Here is a 21478-nt window from a genome sequence, read left to right as displayed (position 1 = left end):
ATAATTGGCCAAGGTCACCTAGCTGGCTTCATGCCAAAGCCAGGAATAGAACTTATGGCCTCCTGTTTCTAGTTCAGCACCTTAAGTGCCATACCAAAGTGGCTTACTCACCAAAAATTCACCAACAGCATCTCCCAGATCAGGGGTCTCCAACCTTGGCAACTTTACGACTTGTGGACTTCAACTCCCAGAATTCATCAGCTGGCTGAGGAGTTCTGGGAGTTGAAGTCCACAAGTCACAAGTCATAAAGTTGCTAAGGTTGGAGACCCCTGTCCCAGATGACAATGGTTGCTCCCACTCCTATCCCTGAGACTGTGGCTGGTGCCAGACCCAAACCTGTTGTGTGCAGATCTCAGAAAGAACACATCCTCCTCCCTCACCCTGCCAGGTTTGGTAATACAATCCAGGTCTGCCCTATTATCCATAATTAAATCATGGATGAGCACAATTTTATTAAAGATCTATCTGGCTTTTACAGCAGCTGGATTTCCAGGGCTCGAAGGATTGGATCTGCCTCATCCTAACATCAGTCCAATTTTGTTTTTCCTCAAGCTTACTGATCACAGCACCATGATTCTTTTTTTTTTATATATCAGAAAACTGATTCGGTGTCATTAATTTTAAAGAATGAAATTAATATACATGTAAGTCTAATTCAAGGGACTGTTAGTGAGGAATATTACTGTAAATTCCTCATTTTTTCCTTAATATTTGTTTCACACAGACAAATATGCACATCCATCTCTCTCACAAAAAGGGGAAGGGGAGAGAAATAAAGCTATGTTCAGAAATCAGACTGATCATGCTACTTCCGGTACTATCTGAAAACCTTATTTAACAGTAACACATCAATGCATATCTTACAATCTAGATTAATGTACTATTCTACGAATCTGATTCCACAAAATTTCCCTTTTTTATTACACTATTTCTCTTGTGATGTTCTTACCTCTTTCTTGAAAATTAAAAATACTGAAGACAATGACTATGCTGCCACACTGCATTGCATTGAAAGAATTTCAGCAACTAATTTTTGTGCCCTTATCCAGACTACAATAAAGTCAGCGGAGAAACTCTTTTCCTAAATTGGCTTTTGAAATAGTGCTCACAAAATAATGAAATACAAGGATAATATCACATTTAAATAATTTTCTTATTACTATTTGCTCAAGTTTCTTTATGGCTTTGTCTTTTCTTTAAATAATGCTTGAAAGTGTATCGAAGAAACAGCATAAATATTCTGCTTTAGGATCTAGATGACCCAAATACATAGTTCTCTAAATGATGTAGGGGAAAAAAACTGTTGTCTCTTTGGATTTTTCCCCCCTTTCTTCTCTCCTGATTCCTACATTGCTGCATTGCAGGACTATTATTTCAGATCATTATGCTGCATTATCCTACATAATATAGTTTGCAAAAATCAAATTTAATACTCTCAGGACCCCCTTAACTCTTGCTGTTGGGGTTTATTTGTGTTTTCTTCAGATGCAAGGCTGCATTAAAAACAAGCCTTTGTTCAGAAAATAAATCAGGGAATAACTGGAACAAGATAAATCAACTCCATCCATCATCTGTCTGTCTGTCTGTCTGTCTGTCTGTCTGTCTGTCTGTCTGTCTGTCTGTCTGTCTGTCTATCTATCTATCTATCTATCTATCTATCTATCTATCTATCTATCTATCTATCTATCTATCTATCTATCTATCTATCTATCTATCACCACTAGATGGGGGATAGATGAATCCCCCAAATGAAAAAGTAATTTACAGCTATTATTGCAGTTAGCTTGATGCAGAATAAGCCACACATTAATGTAATAAGCAATGCACCACTAGTAGAAGTACAATTCCAAAGCTATATTGGCCCAGCATGATAGATCTTGGTCTGCAACCTTTCATGACTAGCAACTGCACAACATATCTCTCATAGCCTGGAGATCAGATAACCACTTCCTAGAGCCATGGAAAAATGTGTTTGAAGGCAGGGGTAGAAGAATCATCAGGGTTGGTCAGACTGCCTTTAAATATAGAAACATGAAAGTTAAATCTCTTTGAGATGTATCAAAATTGGAAGAACTAGAGCATGAGCTGGAACAAGTCAAAAGGGATGTAATTGGATTAGGTGAAATAAGATGTAAAGATGAGGGACCGTTTGACATCAAATATTGCCACCTGTTGTAGTAACAGAAAATAAGTGATGATAAAAGTAATGGAAAAATTGTAAAGGAAAGCATAATTGAATTCAACAAACTTTCAGATGAGTAGTATACTTGTAAAATTGATTCAACACTACCTCTTTCAACTGATATAGGTATATGCACCAACAAACAATCATAAAATGAAGAAATCAAAGAATTATATCAACTGAATATGCATCAATTCCGCCAGAAGAATCATTAGTTCCAAATCATTATTGGTGATATGAATACAAGGACAGGGAAAAAACCAATCATGATATTATCTTCAGAAATTTTATTTTTGGCAACAGAAAAATATGGATGATGACTAATAGGTAAAAGTTTAAAAAATATATTTCTATCCTGAATTCTCATTTCAAGAAAAATATAACTCAAAGTGAGTTTGGAAAAGGCCAGATGTCAATCTTATCTTTGTATTCAATCATTTACAATTTGTCCAATAATAGATTCATTGTTATGGACTGACCAAGTCAGTGTTGACAATGCTCAACACATTAAAAAATCAGCTTCAAAGAGGAGATGGGGGTGTGTGTGTGGAAATTGCTGCAAAATACAGCAGCTTGCTTTGTTTCTCAAATAAACTATCAGAAATATATGTTTTGGCTGAAATTATCAAATAGTTCTTCAATCTCAACAAATTCAACAATGAGAACTTAATTGAAGCTACCTGTTCCATAACTAAAACTTTGTAATCAACGGTCAATGAAACTGGTGGTATCATGAAACACAGTCAAAAAAGCAAAATACCAGAGGACATTAAACAAAGGATACAAAAATAATGACAATGGAAACATCCAATACTGGAAACATCCATAGGCAACCAACAATACTGTAAAGGATAACAAACTAAGAAAGACTATTTGAAAGTGAGAGAAAGTACAATTGTCAGGGCTTCTGCAACAACATGGTGGACAGAGCATGACTATTTTTTGTGGAGCTGATGAATATGGCTGGTATAGGAACCAGTGAAGGGATCAGCTCCTCAGAATTCATCTTGGCATTCAGGAGAAGACAAGGATCCCCCATGTTTGGCTCCTTACAAATTCTCCCTGTGAAGAGATCAGAAAATAGCATTCCCCAGCAGCTTTTAGAGGTCTGGGGCCAGGGAATATTCATCTTGTCTAAGCCACATTCAGCACCTTTCAAAAAGACACGGGGCCTGTCTATTTCCTCTCTTAATTACTTCAGAAAGATGCTAATTATCGATTGCTTTGGAGTTAAGAAACTCCTGAAAGACAAACTGTATCATACCAGGAGATTTTCCTTCTACTTTGGATGAAAGAAACTCTAAGTAAGTTTAAGGGTTAACAAGAGAAGCTTTAATTTGCGGAAAATAGTAAAAGGAGGTCTAGAATGTTGATTTTGGAAAGTTAAGGCACTAGATGGACTTGAAAGAATATTTCCTGTGGGGTGTTTAAAAATTTATAAAATAGTATATGAAGTCTTTGAAATTAATTGTAAGAAATCCTCCTGTGGGAAAATTTTGTTGATTGGAAAATAAACAGATGATAAGAGGAGACTGGAAGACTGACTACAGGGAACCAGAAAGAACAAAGGATTATTCCTAAAGAAGAACAGACCCTATTATTACAATCAAATAGTACTATTTGATTACTGAAGGAATTAAGGCTGTTTGGGACCAATTTACTCAGAAGCTACTTACAAGATTGTTTGATACTATAGCAGAGGATATAGAAGAAAATATTTTATTGGATAAAAAAAGGATATAGGAGGCTGATTTGAATGTGGATTGGGAGTTTTTAAAAAAACTGGAAACAACGAAGGACCAACCCATGGTGCCTCTGCCAGCAAAAATGGAGCTCAGGAGGGCCGCAATTGAGTAGAAATGACTATTCAAGATGAATAAATCAGACCGAGCAATCACAACAAATCAACAAAATGCTTAAAATGTTTAGAAAATCAGTTGGAACCGAAGAAACTTCTCGGATGAGAAGCTAAACATTTTCAAAGAAAAAACCAAGGAAATTCAATTACCTTTTGGAAAAAAGCACCTTTGGAACAAGCATGATCTGGATGATTGTGAATCTCAATTGATATGGGAGTTACTTATGTGGAATAATAATAATAATAATAATAATAATAATAACCACCACCACCCCTAGTATTCCTGCAGTCACTATCTTACTACAGGATTTCCTATTCTAGTCAGCATCAGCTACCAGGAGAAATTGCTACAAATCCCACATTATTTAGAAGTTCAAGAGACTGAAGCAACTAGGCACTGCTTTTCTGAGGTAGCGTCAATGCTATCGAACAATCTCCTCATACAGATCAAGTTATACTCCTCTTTGATTATTTTTTGTGATTCTGCCAAAAATGGAATTCCTCTGGAATGCTTTTCCTGACATTATGCAGGACAACATCCTTAATTCTTGATTGTTAGTAGGTGATGGGTGGGTGGGTTGTTCACTGTTATGTGTTGGGTTCCTATATAGCTTCAAATGGGACACTAGATGTTTTAAATGATTTTTATAGGTAATCCTCAGATTATATCCATTTGCTTAACAACTATTTAGCATTATTATGATGCTGAAAAAAATGACTTATGCCCAGTTCCTGCACTTATAATCATTGCAGTATTCCCACAGTCATATGATCAACATTTGGATGCAGGCATGTATTTACAATGGTTGCAGCGAATGTGATCGCTATTTGTGACCTTCATTTCTGGCAAGCAAAGCCAATGGGGGAGGGGGAGTTGCTTAATAACCACATGAGTCTCTTAACAACTGTGGTAAAAGATCATAAAATCAGGTGTGACCAACTTAATGTGCAGATTGCTTAGCAATGGAAGTTCCAGGCCCAGTTGTGATCATGTGTCAATATTCTATGTAAGCTTCTAAGAGTAATTTTGACTGCAGTAGGGGTAGACTTTATTATTGATTAAATGTATATATCATCTGATTCCCAGTGACTCTGGGAGGTTTATAAATGATTTAAAATGTGAAAAACACGACAACAACAGCAACAACAAGAAAGTAGACATAGTAAGATAACACACCGGATGGAAACAAAAGAAAGCTACCCAAGTTAAAACAAGCCTCCATTTTTCCCCACCAAAGGCCTGAATGAAGAGCCAGGTTTTCAGGCCACTTAAAAACACCAGAAATGTTGGGGTTGTTCAGATCTTGGGGAGAATCTCTTTCAAGAGGATTGGTGCTTTCCCAAGTCCTGATAGTTGGCACTGCTTATTTGAAGGAATCTGGGACATGCCAACCCTGCTAGACTGAATCAGCCAGGCAGATGCTGTGGGAGACAGAGAGACCCTCACGTAACCAGGCCCTGGATCTTATATGGTTTTATAGGTTAAAAAACCAGCACTCGGAATCCTACTAAAAAGCAAACTGGCAACCAATGCAGCTTAGGAAGCAGAGATTTTACATGGGCATACTGAAGTTTGCCCATCATTGCCTGCATGGTTACATTCTGAACCACTTGGCAGTTTCCAGGTGGTTCAAGGGCGACCCAGTTTTATGTTTAAAAACAATTAATTGAGATTTTAAAAACTATCAGAATTACATAAGGATTTTAATATAAACAAATTAAGTAGACAAAGCTGTTTTCTGCTCTGTTGTTTTTTTTAAAATGCACTCCACATTTTTATAGACTATGCTATCTTAGTTTAATAGTGGGAGACAGGATAATTTTCTTCCTACTCCTTTTTAAAATGCATGTTAGAATGTATATGTCCACATTTTTGCTAAATATGGGCATCAAGGTGGCCAACAATGCTAGCATTAAAAGATATTATAATTGCCCTAAAATTAAAACACTTAGCACGCACAAACTATTATTTCTAATTAATCCTTATTTTTCATTTTTTATTAAAATCATGGAAGTATAGTTAGCTATTTCTCTCAATGTCAATCTATACCATAAGATACACAGATTTTGAGAAGGAAAACAAAAAAAAAAATCTGCCTCTGCCTCCCAGCATCCATCCGGTATTCATCTGGCTAGCGTCCTTGCAGAAAACAGCAAACAGCCCAGTCAGCTTCAGCACGTTATCGCAGCCCCAGCACATGACTTGTTTGGACTCCGCTCCATTGTGCTCACCACTGGTCAACTGAGCTGAGCTGTTGCCACTGCAGGGGAACGCTGGAGCCTTTGCTGCTGAGCAGCTGATTGGCGGTTGGATCGGCCTCCCGGAATACCACCAATCAGCTACTCTAGGCAGTGGTGATTGTCCCCCCCACCTATCCCCTCCACTGCTGCTGTTCATCACCGAATCAGTGGCCAACAGTGGCGCCATCAATCAGCGGTGATTAGCGGTGATCCCCGCTGCCTAGAACATTCCGGGAGGCCGATCCAACCTCCAATCAGCTGCTCAACAGTGAAGCCTCCAGCGAACAGCAGGCAGTAGTGACAGGCGGTGGTGGTGAGGGTTTGCCGCACCAACCCCCCTCCCTGCCACAATATTTGCCCTATAAGACGCACAGACATTTCCATCCACTTTTTGGGGGGAGAAAAGTGTGTTTTATAGTGCAAAAAATACGGTATTTAAAAATCTTGTCTAGCATGACTGTGTAGAGGAGTGAAAATGTTTTGACTTCTATTTTTGACAGAAGGTCATGATATCCAACTCCTCCACAAAGTAATTTTTAACTATAATTTGATTGAAACAAGCTAAGGTAATTTCAAATAAGAGGTTCTGAAGTTGCTTTACTTAGTACAGGTACCAATTTAGGGGTTTAAGTATAATATTAAAACTATTCTTCATCCAAATGGCAGTGATAGATTTTATTTCATGTACAGAACTCCGGTGGCCCCCTAGTTCCCTGGTTTAGACAAAACAAGACACTATGATTAATCAGAGACTTCTGTTTGATTGATTGCTTAGTGTTATGGAAAAGTGTTCAAATGCTCTGTATATAGACAAAAGGTCTGGTTATATTTTAGCTTAGTAAGTCAAGATAAAATCATCTAAAGGTGTAATTGAAGTTTGAGAAATCTCCATTTCTCTGCTGTCCCTGCATTTTCTTATTAGATGACTCACTTCCCCCTATTAAACAAAAAAATCAATTTTTATGTAAGCAAGCTCTCTACAAAAGAACTTCAGCGCAACTCATTAGAGAAGGAATCTTGTTTAGGGTATATGTACAAAGTATTCTCCTTATGCATTTTCTCCAATAACACTATAAAAGTCAACCTATCTGTTTATAGATGCTATTATGTTTTTCACGCCCACTTACTGAAAAGATTCCACTTAGTCATGAGAAAAACACCGACATCTTTAAGAATTAAGATGCTCCTGTTTTCTGTACCCTCCAGTGCTTTGGCAGATACGCCAGGAAGAATTCTTCTTGTATCACAGGGGGTGGCGCGCAGAAGCAAAGTATCATTTAATCAAACTGACTTTGAGCAGTTGAAATCAGCCACTTGATGTTAGTGTAATGAAGTTTTATTTTCTAACGTTAACAGACTCCAGATGCAAAGATATTCCCGCTGGAAACTGCATTAAAATGAATGGAATAAATAAAAACCCACCCACCCCTGACTCCTTTTTTTTTTTCGTTTAGAGGCAGGATTTTGTGTTTTAGAAAGTGCATACAGTCTGCGATCAAAATCATCAATATGTATATAAATATGTTCTTCTGGCTTCCATAGCAATCCATCTGACGTATCTTATGGGTAAGAACAATGAGAGCTTAAAAGTATAGATCTGACATACTGTAGATACTCTATGTGTGTACTAATTTTAAAAAAATACTCTCAATTCAAATTACCGCGTTTTTCAGAATATAAGACACACCGGAGTATAAGATGCACCTTAGTTTTTGGGGAGGAAAATAAGAAAAAAGCTGATTGGCAGGTGAATTGGCCTCCCAGAATACCATCAATCAGCTGTTCCCAGAGGTGAATTTTAGCAACAGGTTCCTTGGTTGTGACCTCTGTGCCTTGTTTTTTTTTGCTTTTTTTTCTGCCTCTGAAACTTTGTTTCAGAAAAAACATTTTCTGTGTCTGAAAGCCTCCGAAACAGAACATCAGAAAAAAAACCTCTGAAGCTCCGTTTAAGGCTTTTTTTCTAAGCTCCATTTGGTTTTTTTTCCTCTAAACTCTGTTTGAGGCTTTTTTTCTGAAGCTCCGTTTGGGGCTTTTTTTCTGAAGCTCCGTTTGGGGCTTTTTTTCTGAAGCTCAGTTTCTGATGCTTTTTTCAGCCTCTGAAAATTCCATCTGATAAACTGGGTGGGGCTATGTTCGGAGTATAAGACGCACCCAGATTTTCACCTTCTTTTTTGGTGGAAAAAGGTGTGTCTTATACTCTGAAAAATACGGTAATATAGTGTGTGAATTTAAACTGTGACCTAGGTTTTTAAAAAAATAAAAACCACTCTTCATCCCTAGAATTAAAAAAAAACACAAGAAGGCAAAGTTGCTGTTAAATGGAGTTCAACTCCTGGTGAGTGCAACTATGCTTTAGAAAATAGCTTGACCCCTTCCTCTCTGTAGCAACCCCTCAAATATTGGAAGACGGTTATCATGTCTTCCCTGGTCCTTTTCTTCACTAAACTAGCCATGCCCAATTCCTGTAACCATTCTTCATATGTTTTAGTCTCCAATCCCGTAATCATCCTGGTACCTCTTTTCTGCACTTTTTCTAGAGTCTCAACATCTTTTTATAGTGTGGTGACCAAAATTGGATGCAGTATTCTAGGTGTGGTCTTATTAAGGCTTTAAAGAGTGGTATTAGTACCTCACTTGATCTTGATTGTATCCCTTTGTTAATGCAATTTAGGATTGCATTGGTTCTTTTGGCTGCTGTTGCATACTGCTGGCTTATATTTAGTTGGTTGTCTACTAAGACTCTAAGATCTCTTTCACAGTTACTGCTATTAAGCTTGGTTTCACTCAGTCTATATGTGTACTTTTGGTTTTTCTTGCCTAAGTGAAGGACTTTACTTTTCTCTACATCGAATTTCATTTTGTTAGATAGGGCATAGTGTTTAAGTCTGTCAAGATCCATCTGGATCTTGAGCCTATCTTCTAGGGTGTTAGCTATTACTGCCAGCTTAGTATCATTTGCAAATTTGGTAAGTTCCCCTTCTATTCCCTCATCTAAGTCATTTATGAAGATATTGAAGAGTATTGGGCCTAAGACGGAACCTTGTGGCACCCCACTGCTTAATTCTCTCCTTGTAGACTTAGACCCATTAAGGGCTACTTATTAAGTATGGTTTGTCAGCCAGTTGTGAATCCATCTGGTGGTGAAGCTATCTATCCCACTTTTTCTAGCTTACGAAGAAATAGGTTGTGGTCAACTTTGTTGAATGCCTTGCTGAAGTTTAAGTATATTATGTCCACAGTATTTCGCTAGTCTACGAATTTAGTTACTATGTTGAAGAATGAAATAAGATTGGTTTGGCATGATCTGTTTTTAACAAACCCATGCTGACTGCTAGTTGTTACTTTACTTGTTTCTAGATGTTGGCAGATCTGTGTTTTTTTATTATTATTATCTTTTCCTGTATCTTCCAGGGCGGGGATCTCCAACCTTGGTCCCTTTAAGATTTGTGGACTTCACTCCCAGAGTCCCTCAGCCAGCAAAGCTCAACTCTGGGAGTTGAAGTCCACAAGTCTAAAAGGGACCAAGGTTGGAGACCCCTGTTCCAGGGTATTGATGTTAGGCTGATTGGTCTGTACTTTCCTGGGTCAGTTCCCCCCTCCTTTTTTTTTTTGAAGATTGGAACCACATCAGCTCTTTTCCAGTCCTCTGGTAGTTCCCTGGTGCTCCAGGATTTTTGAAAGATGTGGTGCAGTGTTTCTAAGATGACCTCTGCCAGCTCCTTTAGAACTCTGGGATGTAATCCATCAGGTCCCGGTGATTTGTGTTCAGACAGGTGTTCTCTTACTTTTTAAACTTTTATTTCTAGTCTGTCTTTTACAGTTATGTTTTTGGTAGATTGGGCTATAGTTTTTTCGTTTTGTTTTGTTTTTTTGCATGAAGACAGATGCAAAGAATGAGTTAAGCAGCTCTGCTTTCTCTCTGTTGCCTGTTACCATTTTTCACAAGTTCACAAGTTTGAGAAACATTGCATGAAATTCTCTCACACACAATTTTAGTTTCTCAGTGGTAACTTATGACTTTCCAAACCCATAAACTTGCAATATGTGATATACTAATGTCACTGCCTGAATTTCACCGTGTGCATCTAAACAAATATTAGAAGTCTGGTGTTCAGATCACACTTAATCTTAAAGTTCACTCAACTGAATCAGTTCAGCCATCAGGTTGATTTAGAGTGAAATGTTCTAAGCTTGTTGATGGATTTATTCTTTTAAAAGGTACAGAATATTCATATTTTTTATTTAATTAACCCTCCACAAAATATTTTTCAATGCCAGAAGTGAAGAGTGGATGGAACTGCTATTTTCACAAGACACACAGTTATCCAAGTATTCCAACAAAAATAAGCTTGACTTCCAATAGATCTGCAGTACCCAGTTAAAACAATTAGGAAAATTAAAATCCAGATACATGCATGGAAAGAGTGTACAGCATGATTTTTAAAAATTTCTTTGGACTCAAGAATACAGGTTTTCCTAATGTCCTTCTGAACATAATATGTTGTTGGAAAATAAACTACATAATTGTTTATGCACTTCATTTGTTTGATAAATGCAGGGGTGGGCTTCAAAAATTTTAGCAAGGGGTTCTCTGCCCAGTTGCTGGGTGGGTGTGGCTATGATGGGTGTGGCCTAGTCGGCCTCCTACACCATGGCGGGGGGCATTTCCTCGAGCTTCTGGGAGGATGAAAACGGTCTCCCCAGGCTCTGGGTCCATTTCTAGCCTTTCCAAACTTCTGGTAGGCCCATTTTTCACCCTCATGTACACCCTGCACTTACCTGCATCCAAAACAGGCCACATGGGGACTCCTGGGAGGGGAGGGGTGGGCAAGGCGGGGCCAGACAGGATTCTCCGAACTGTACAGAATCTTAGCTAGAGGTTCTCTCGAACCCCTGTGAACCCCCAGCGGCCCACCCCTGGATAAATGCCAATACTTTCTATAGTTTTGTAAAATCATCTGCTCCCAAACACAATCTTCCTATTTCCAACAGGAAATAAAACGCAAGACCTAAAATTGGTATGAAGACAGAGATAACCAAAAATAGTTGTTTTTAAGTATAAATATGCTCATGTCTCAGAGGAAATTCAGAAATGAACAGTAAAATAATGGAGGTTAAATATATAGTTAGAACATCATTGGATTAGTTATTGGGATTTTTTTTTTACTTGCAATGCTATTTGAGTCTCCTTAGCAATTTGACATATTTAGAATCATGGTCACACAAATAACCCAAAATGCTGCATAAAGTGTAATCACTGCTCAGAGTAACTCTATTTCTTCCCCTGGACAGATCTCTTAAATTAAAAAAAAATGGATACCAATGGACTTAACATATATATTAATGTAGGTATGATTCATTACCACAAGAAGCAGCAATGAAACTAATCATAGGGTTGTTGTTGTTTTTAAAAAAATGATCAGATAGATGAGGATGATTCTATTAAAATACCCTTGACTACAAAATGGAATCTCTCCAATTCAGAGGCATTTTATCTCGGAAAATGAAATAATGCAGGCAAAAACTGAAGGCTGTTGCTTTTAAGTCCTGAAACTAGGCTTCCAAACATAATCTAGCTGATCATTACTGACAACAGAGCATTAATGTCAATCAAAACTCTTCTTCTGAGAATATGAAATAGGTAGTTGTCATGGAACAAATAACCGTAAAAATCTTCCGTTCAGAAACTAGTTAACCCTCCTCACAAGCAGAGAAAGAAGTACCAAGTTTCTTTAATTAAACAGGAAGTGTGGATTTAATATTTTTACATGTAAAAGTACAGAAGTAGAAAGAGCAGACACTTTTGCCGTCTAGTGCAGGGATCTGCAAACTTGGCTCTTTTAAGACTTGTGGACTTCAACTCCCAGAGTTCCTCAGCCAGCTACTCTGGGAGTTGAAGTCCACAAGTCTTAAAAGAGCCAAGTTTGCAGACCCCTGGTCTAGTACAATCACTTCCAATAACTCTCAGCTGTCTAATATAACATGGTATAATATATACACACATCAATTTCCTCAAGAAAGGCTCAAAAATGATTTTCTTATCAAAAATATTTAAGACCACATGATGAAACAGTTGAATCACCACATTTCAAGTCAAATAAGTACTAGTCCTTGACTTACCGCCACAATTGAGCCCAAAATTTCTGTTGCTAAGTGAAACATTTGAGTGAATTTCACCCCATTTTACGACCTTTCTTGTCACAGTTGTTAAGTGAATCACTGCAATTGTTAACTGGATCTGGTTTCCCACACTGACTTAGCTTGTCAGAAGGTCTCAAAAGGTGATCACATGACCCCGGACGCTGCAATCATCATAAATATGAGTCAGTTGCCAAGCGCCTGAATTTTGATCACATGACCACGGGGATGCTGCAATGGTTGTTAAGTGTGAAACAGTCAGAAGTCACTTTTTTCAGTGTCGTTGTAATTTTGAACAGTCACTAAATGAACTTTTGTAAGTCGAGGTCTACCTGTAGCAAGCAAATCCCGAATGGGCAAAAATAGGTATTTTGGACAACAAATCTCAGGGAATTAATATAAATTGAGAAAAATGCCATTCTCTTTTGCATGGTATTTCTGCACATAATTGAGTGGACCTTAAGTGGACTGTTTTCACAAACCTTAATATCAGAGAAACTATTCCAATAATCATGAGATCACTAAGTAACATTTATTTCTGGCTCCTGTTTGACCAGAAATTGGTCACCAGGTTCGTTCTGGTAATTCAGGTTGTGAGCTCTTTGGATACAAGTTTAAGAATCATCTCAAGAAAATCTAAAACGTGCCTGAATGTAGAAAGTTCAAGTGGACATTCAGAAATGATTCCATATATCTACCCTAGTAATCTGCCCATAATCCAGTTCCTTGGATAAGTTTCTATAGACTCAAATGACACATTTATTGCAGTTCCATTTTCCAACATGTCTTCCTGTATATTATTTATATAGCAGCAGCTTTGTTAATTTAGTCCAGCTGCTTCAATTCTGAATTATTCTCTCCAGAAACATTGATAGTACTGTGTTATGATTAAAAAACACTTTACCAAATGACTCCCTATTCTGCATAGCTCAAATGAAAAGCAATTCTAGAGAAAAAGGCCAGCTTTCAGAATATTTAAAAAACAATTGCAAAAAGAGAGAAAGAGAATGGTGGAACAGAAGACTAAAATAGAATGGATCACACTTCACTTGGAGGAGTTCCCTTACACCAACAACATGCAATCATTTGTGATAAAACTAGAAATAGCAGCCAAAATACCAAAGTAAGGTATTTTTAAGACTTAGAAAGAGAACTCACTATGTCTTTCCTGGCTATTTTTTTGTCATTGCTGTCAACTTTCTTTTGGGCATGTCCAATCTGATGAGATCTTACTGAGTTTTAAATGTATTTAAGTCTACCTGTTGTAGCCTTGAAATGACAATAATTTGAAGCTACTATTTGGTGGCCCCAGTGGACAGATTTCCTGTTCATGCAAATTACAGCTTCATAAGAAGAAACTATATACTTTTGGATCAATAAAGGGCAAAAAATTGCCCTTTAAATCACAAAAATTGAATAATTATTATGTTCCCCAATACTAGATGGGGTGGTATATTGAAGCCATCTTTTATTGAAAGTATGCTTAGACCTTGTCTGTTCCATTAAGTAAAGTAAGCTTGGAATGCCTTGGACCATATTAACCTGCATGTATGGAAAAGTCAATTTTGAATACTTCTCTTCATTAAAATCAAAACCAAAATATCTTTCTACCTCAAGTTGAACAATAGAGAGGAGCCCCAACGAGAAATAAAACTGCAATGTTTAATGTGTTGATCTAGTGAATGAACATCAACTTTTGTTCCAATCTGTGACAGATTTTTAAACAGAGAGTGTAGTATTTATAGAAACGACAAATGGCAAACACGCTTTAAAAAAGACACATTCCTTCACATAAAAAAGATACAAATGTTCTTCAGTTAGTTGTTTTCTCAGGCACATAGTTGCCTCTGCATGTAGAGCATGATTTTACTGATGAACAAATGCTCTTATATCTACCCTCCCTGCTTGTATGGGAGTTATAAAGCAGTCAACATGTCAACAACAAAATGCTTCTTTTAATCATCTCTCACACTTTTGCAATTGCATTTAGCACTGTGACGTTAGAATGCATACTGTAGCAAACTATTACTGAAGGAAGAAGTTATCTGTATTAATCACATATTTTTAAAGACATCTAGCTGCTTATGTATATTTATTACCTATAAATAGGATATAATATTTTATTGACATGAGCTAAAAACATCACTTTTTAAAATAAAGCTACGGAAAATAAAATGTACACTGGCAAATGAGACCATATTAATGGAATCAGAATTCTTAAAAGTTAAATCTACCATCCACATCCTTTTAACTTGGATTTACTACAAACGAACGTACGTAGTGAGATTTTAAGTTCTATCCGAAAGTACATGAGGATGAGAGAAATGTCTTGTGATGCTAATAGAATGAATCTATTCAGGCCTGTCAAACTGGTTGCTGGCCTGTGGGCCACATATGGCCTGCGCAGGCTACGCCCACCCTGGCTCTGCAAAGGCCAAAAAATCACAATACGTCACGTTATGGCCTGCAATGAAAGGGGTTTGACGCCCCTGCACTAGGGTGACACTGAAGCCCACTCAGATACCCTACATTTTAAGCTGGGTAATGCTTTGGATCCAGTTGTGAAAAACAAAACGATCAAACACGCATAAACAATACAGTGCAACTGAGGCTTCTAGTAGTCTGTTTCAAAAGAAATAACACCAACCTTACACACAGGACTCAATAGATATCTGACCTAATGCCTGACATTTTTGAAGGTCAAGCTAACAGATTAGGTTCATGCCAGGGGGTGCTGTTCCATAGTACAGGCATTGTGACAAAGAAGGCATGTCTCCTGGTTCCTGATAGAGGTCATTGTTTCAGAGAAAGGATTCAGAGCATGCCTAACTTGATCTGACGGGACAAGCAGAATTAAATAGAGAGAGACCTACAAATAACCTGTGCCTGTGCCATGTAGGCTTTACAGGTGATAGCTAGCATCTTGAATTGCACCTGGAAGTCTACTGAAGCTGCATTCTGAACTGGCTGAAACTTTCTAATCCTCTTCAAGGATCATCTTATGTAATCACACTGCAATAGTCCAACGGAGTTGTGTCTAAGGTGTGAACGATCATGACCAGAGTCTTTCGATCCAATAGCAGGCATATAACGAATGTTTACAAATGACACTCCGGCCATGACAAACATTTGCTCCTTAAACTCATACTGTGAGTCCACAAGGACATTAATGGCTTATCAGTTGTGGGTGTGTGCCACCCTATCCAGAGTCAACGATGGAAAATCTCCAGATCCAAGAGGCTCTCAAGCCACAGCTACTTGTTCTTGACAGGGTCAAAGCAAAGTCTGTTTTTCCCCATCCAGATTCCACAGACTCCAGACAGTGGGGGGAGGGGGGATCTTGAGCTGCGTGGAGCAGAGGTATTCAACTAGTATCATCAACAAAGTAATGATACTTAATCCCATATCAATGGAGAACCTTATGCAGAAGTTTTATGTAAATAGAAGACCCACCAAAAAACTGTGCCTCCTACTCCCAATCTCCCTAAACCAGTATACCATGTTCCAGAGGGGCCAGGATGGACATACCACCCACATACCAAGCCTGCTGAAGGTCATTAATAGGTGTGATTCACACCTTTGAGTAATCAAGTGTGAAATATGAAAATACGACTGAAATGACCCAAATAACCCACTCCCTCCAGGATCCTCTGACACTGTAAAGTGGCACCACCTTTTCAACAACCTTCTCTGGGTAGGGAAGGTTGAAAACTGGATGAAAGTTGTCCAGTTTCATTGGCTTCCTAAGAAGAGCAGATCACTGCTTTATTTGAAGTTGGAAGAACTGTCCTCTTTCTCCAGAAGCATTCACCATTGCAAGGATCCAATCACCTGCCATCTCCTGGGAAGCCTTGAGCAACCAGGAGGGACTTGGATCTAAAACACAAGATCAGACCCAAGGATCCTGTCCATTTCATTAGGACTATCAGGATTAATCTTTCCTTGTTAACCAAGCATAACTTAATTCTATGGGAACTGCACAGGAGAGATCCAGTTCAAAGCAAATGCAAGTGACTTAATCCAACAAATGTTTAGGATAATTCTCCCAAGGGACCTATAAAACCTGACCTGATTCCTCTTTACTTAGAAGAGACTGGGTCACCCTAAACAGTCCTGCCTTTTGAAGATTTATAATAAAACAAGAACTGCAAAATAATACTTTCGTGCTGCTCTTATCACCACAATGTAATCCTTAAGGATGTTTACCTGTATACTTGGTTGGATTCACTCTTTGTTTTCCTCTAATAGTGCTCTTGGATCTCATATACCATTTCATTTCCCAGAATTCCTCTGAAAACCAAGAGGCCTCTACACAGATGCAATTTGATCCAAAGCCATAGCCACCCTCTCATTCCAAGAAGAGTCTAAGGTCTTAGTTGAACATGGGACAACTATCTGATGGTAATTCAACAGGGTCAATGAGGCATCTATGGCAGGTTAAACAACAAAGTCTCCCCCGCATCCTTGTGAGGTGTGAGGGCTGAAATCTAAAGTTAACAGGAAGTGATCTAACCAGGTCTTCCCAAAGTGAAAGTCTCCAGCTAATCCAGGGGTCAGCAACCCGTGGCTCTGGAGCCGCATGTGGCTCTTTCATCCCACTGCTGTGGCTCCCTGTCATCGGTCGGCACCACAATTTTGAGATGAACTTCTGGTCGGCGGGGTGGGGGGTAATCATGGTACACCAGGAAGAGACTCTATGGTAAGGAGCAGTTTTCCGGTCAGCTCCACAATTGATAGGGCTTTCAATTAGGACAGGTGGAGGAAAAAAGATGCCACGCTAAAAGGCGTCTCTATGGTGGAGGAACCAACGGGGAGCTTCCGGTTAGGACCTTTGTGGCTCTTTGAGCATTTAAGGTTGCTGACCCCTGGGCTAATCAAACATCTAATTTCAGATCTCTAAAGCAAGGGAAAGGAATCTGCTCCTGCAATAAAAGATAACTTTATAACTAATATTTTCACAGTCTATTATTGTGGGATGATTGGATGTTATTTTTTGGTCTTAATCAAACCAGAGAAATACACTTATCTTTTTACATTTCAGTTTGCTATCTCCTCTCTGTAGAGGCATTATTATGCAATGCACAGTGTTAGCACTGACAAGAATGTTTGTTAAATTTAATTAAAGATATTAATTTTGCAAAGAACAAAAATCACTGAGCCGACTGCTTCTCTTTTTTTTCAGAGCTCCCTTTGGAAAATTACCTTCATTAGCACCGATTCACTGAGCTTCTCCCTGTTGACAATTTTTATAGCGACCTTTTGACATGTTACACAATGAACTCCCAACTTCACAAGTCCTGCGGAAGAGAAAGAGAAAGAACATTAGTTAGAGGCATATTCACTTCTATGGCTGTTGACAACTGCATCTTACTGGAATCTCTTGAGTACACACACACACACACACACACACACACACACACACACACTTTTATTGGCCTTCCTTCCTCACACAATAATGGATACATTTAAAAGTTGTCCTGTGGAAACGAAAGAACCACATTTAACTTTTCCTACAGTTTATGCAATTCAGTTTTCCCTAATCTACTAACTAAATCAATCAGAATATTGGAATGTCTAAATTACAGTATTTGTGTCTACATACATTTTCTTAATCTATGGTAAAAGCTTGCAATAGGTAATAATATTGAAATATCTAACAAAATGTCTAGTGCAGTGATGGAGAACCTTTTCGGCACTAAGTGCAGAAAAGATCGCGTGGAAAAGTGTGTGTGTGTGCGCTTGTCGGGGCCAGGCTCCGGAAAAGCTGAACTTCCGGGTTCTAGTGCGCATGCGTGGCCAAGGATCAGCCGGCTGGCGCACATGCGCAGGCTGGTTTTTGGCACTGCCACGCACACGAAGGGATCACATTCCGGAAAAGCCAAACTTCTGGGTTCTGCCATGCATATGCACCTGACAATCAGCTGGCCGACGTGCATGTGCACACCGGTTTTTGCCACTGCCACATGCATGAACGACAGCCGATTGTCGCACACACATGAGCACCAGAAACCCGGAAGACAAACAGGAAAGGCTGCACATGCCAGGCGACATTGCTTCACATGCCACACGTGCCATAGGTTCGCCATCACGAGTCTAGTGCATATTAAAGGTAAACTTGTGCATCATTATTTGAAAGCAAGTCATACTGAATTCAATCTGGCAGAACATTTTATTAAATAACAAAAGCTTAATTATGTAGGGAGGATCAACTCATTCTTTATCTTGGTTTTCAAGAGCTTCAATTATCAACAAAATTGCATAATTATTTCCGTCATCCATAATTTGCAAGAAAGCCACTGTCTTAGCATATTGTATTTATCTTTTTAAGCCTACAGATGTCTTTCAAAAGAACAACCTAGCTAATTCAGGGCACCTAGATGCAGAGGAGTTATTTAGAGATACAAAACACCAGTCTGCATTGCCATTTTTTTCCTGAAATATTCCTTTGAATTAGTGTTCTACTAAAACATAGGATAAACATTCAAATGGATTACTCATCTGGATTACTGTAATATACAAACTACATCATCTATGTTCCAATGTATGCTTCGTTCATAAGATTATTTATCAAAACGTTCTACCTGTAAAAGAGTACTTTTAATTTCAACCATAATAACACAAGGGCTATCAATAGATTCAAACTCAATGTAATTCACTCTAATCTTAATTGTAGGAAATATGACTTCTGCAATAGAGTAATAAATGTCTGGAACACTCTACCTGATCCTATTGTTAGTCTCTCTAAACCCCATACCTTTTACCTTAAACTGTCAACCGTGGACCTTTCATGTTTCTTAAGAGGTCCCTAAGCACACCAGCTTGCCTACTGTCCCTGTCCTACTGTTCCCAATTATATGTAATCATTGGCTACCCTTGAAATGCATTCAGAAGCTTCAACTAGTACAAAATACAGCAGCAAGAGAAATCTTTGGTACCCATTAAATGATCCATGTTCATGAGCTGCACTGACTAACAGTTTGCTTTTAGGTGCAGTTCAAGGTGTTGGTTATGATCTTTAAAGCCCTCCATGGCATAGGTCTAGATTACTTGATGAACTATCTCACCCTGTTGGGACAAGCCCACCCTATACATGATGGTAGAGAAAGCCTGCTGAAGATCCCATCGGTCAAGGAACTGTGACTGATGTGATCCAGGAGAAGTGCCTTCTTATTGTAACACCAGCCCTCTGGAACATCCTGCCCCATGGGGTGATGTTTGTCCCCACCCTCCTATTCTTCCACAAGGACCTGAAGACCTGGCTCTGCCGGTTGACCTGGGGATCCAATAGGGAAGTACCTCCCTGGAGGTGGCTACTGGACTAATTAGCTGAACAAATCTTTCTCCTGTGCTTCCTGCTCAACTTCCGCCCATCTTTTTAAATTTCATATTATTGTATTTCCATTGTTTATTGTTATTGTTTTATTCCTTTACTATTGTTGTTTTCATTTTTTTTATTTTATTGTTGTAAATCGCCCAGAGTAGCCCCAAAGTGAGATGGGTGGCAAATAAAATTATCAAATAAATAATTTCCCCCCTCACAAATAGAAATGGGTATTCTAGTCTAGGGAAACTTAAAAAAAACACAACTCCTTAAAATATATCTATTCTCTCTTTTTTAAAAACACATAATAAATCCTTGGATTATTAAGATTATTATTTTGGATAGGTAGGTGTCGAAGGCAATTTGAGAATTATAGCCATAATTTGAAGATAATGCCAATGAAGGAAGAGGAATAAATGCCAGGGATTTTCTCTCTCTCTCCATAGTCCAGTGTAGTTTCAGCTGTTCGAATAACAACTGCACTAATTCAGTGAGCAGAAAAAAACTAAGGCTCATCTGCAGGGGGCACTCATGAACGCTTTGAAATGCTGGAAGTGAGTTAGGTTATTATTATTTTTTTAATGGTATTGCTTGAAAGCCCATAAAGACAACACTCTGTAACTCTGTTCATAACTGCACCCTCCCTACAAAGCTGTCACTACAGGTAGGCAATTTTCGCTAGAGCTGAATTAGCAAAGACAGCAAATGTCAATTGTGGGAAATTCTGGAACTCAAATTCTGGTAGCTGTGCACATGATCCAGAACTTGACCCTTAGAACCATCCCAAAGCAGGAACAAATCAAGTGGGAGAATGGAAAAAAAACACCACCACCACCATCTCTCCTGAAGGATGTCTGCCTTTTCACTCATTCTGTCAAGGTGGACACTCCTTGTTTCAAAGAAGGTCCCTGCTTTGAGACAATGCCATCTGATGGGATCCAGGAGACACCCACTCTCCGGAAGGATCAGCCCTCTCCTCCAGCACACAGAAAGACATTAAAACCTGGCTATTTCTTTGGCTGTTGGGGCCAGGATGATGGGATTCCCTGTGTGAAAGAAGGTACTAGATCAGTGGTCACCAACCAGTGGTCCGTGAGAAAATTTTAGTAGTCCGCAGAAAAATTATTTGCATTTTTTATATTGCACTAAATACTATTTCTCTTTTTAAAAAAATTCATATTAGTGGTCCTTGGGATTTAAAATTATGAATTTAGTGGTCCCTGAGATACGAAAGGTTGGTGACCCCTCTACTAGATGATCTACTAAGGATTTGTCTTTAACTTTAGCTGAATTTATTTCTTATTGTTTATTTCTTCTTCCTCTTCTTCCTTTCCTCCATAGGTAAACCACCCAGAATTGCAGTTGTTCAAGCTGGAGGGGAGGGACAGAGAGAGGATATACATTTCTTACAAAAATAAACAATCCCATAGCCCAAACTGGATAATTTATTCTAGGGTTCATGTCAACTCAGCCCTTTTATCTTCTTCTCCCTGAAATGAATGACCTTTGTCTTCATTTCTATGTTGTGGAATGTATAACCTTAAGAGTGCAGCTTAATATTTCAGCTGTTTAGGGTCCTGTTAGGGTGCATCAGTTTGAAAAAAAGAACATGATAATCTCTTAACAGAATCGCTTAGGAGTGGAAGACTGTGACTATTTAGACTCAGAGGGGTTTTGGTTCAGTGATGCAACTCTAGTCTGTCAAAACCATTATTCATTATTGTTCAAATCAATAAT

General features: G+C 38.5%; 1 protein-coding gene across 1 annotated transcript in view; it reads right to left on the bottom strand.

Moving 5' to 3' along the window:
- Positions 1 to 21478, bottom strand: part of BRSK2 (BR serine/threonine kinase 2) — a 495391-nt gene that overhangs the window by 223754 nt on the left and 250159 nt on the right. Inside the window, exon 2 of the mRNA XM_058157640.1 lies at positions 17623 to 17717. Within this exon, the coding sequence (XP_058013623.1) occupies positions 17623 to 17717 (95 nt within the window). The remainder of the gene's footprint in view (positions 1 to 17622; positions 17718 to 21478) is intronic.

Source organism: Ahaetulla prasina, chromosome 1 (assembly GCF_028640845.1).
Source record: "Ahaetulla prasina isolate Xishuangbanna chromosome 1, ASM2864084v1, whole genome shotgun sequence".
Taxonomy (NCBI): Eukaryota; Metazoa; Chordata; class Lepidosauria; order Squamata; family Colubridae; genus Ahaetulla; species Ahaetulla prasina.
Note: the sequence above shows the minus strand (reverse complement) of the source record. Positions and strands in the feature narration are given on the sequence as shown.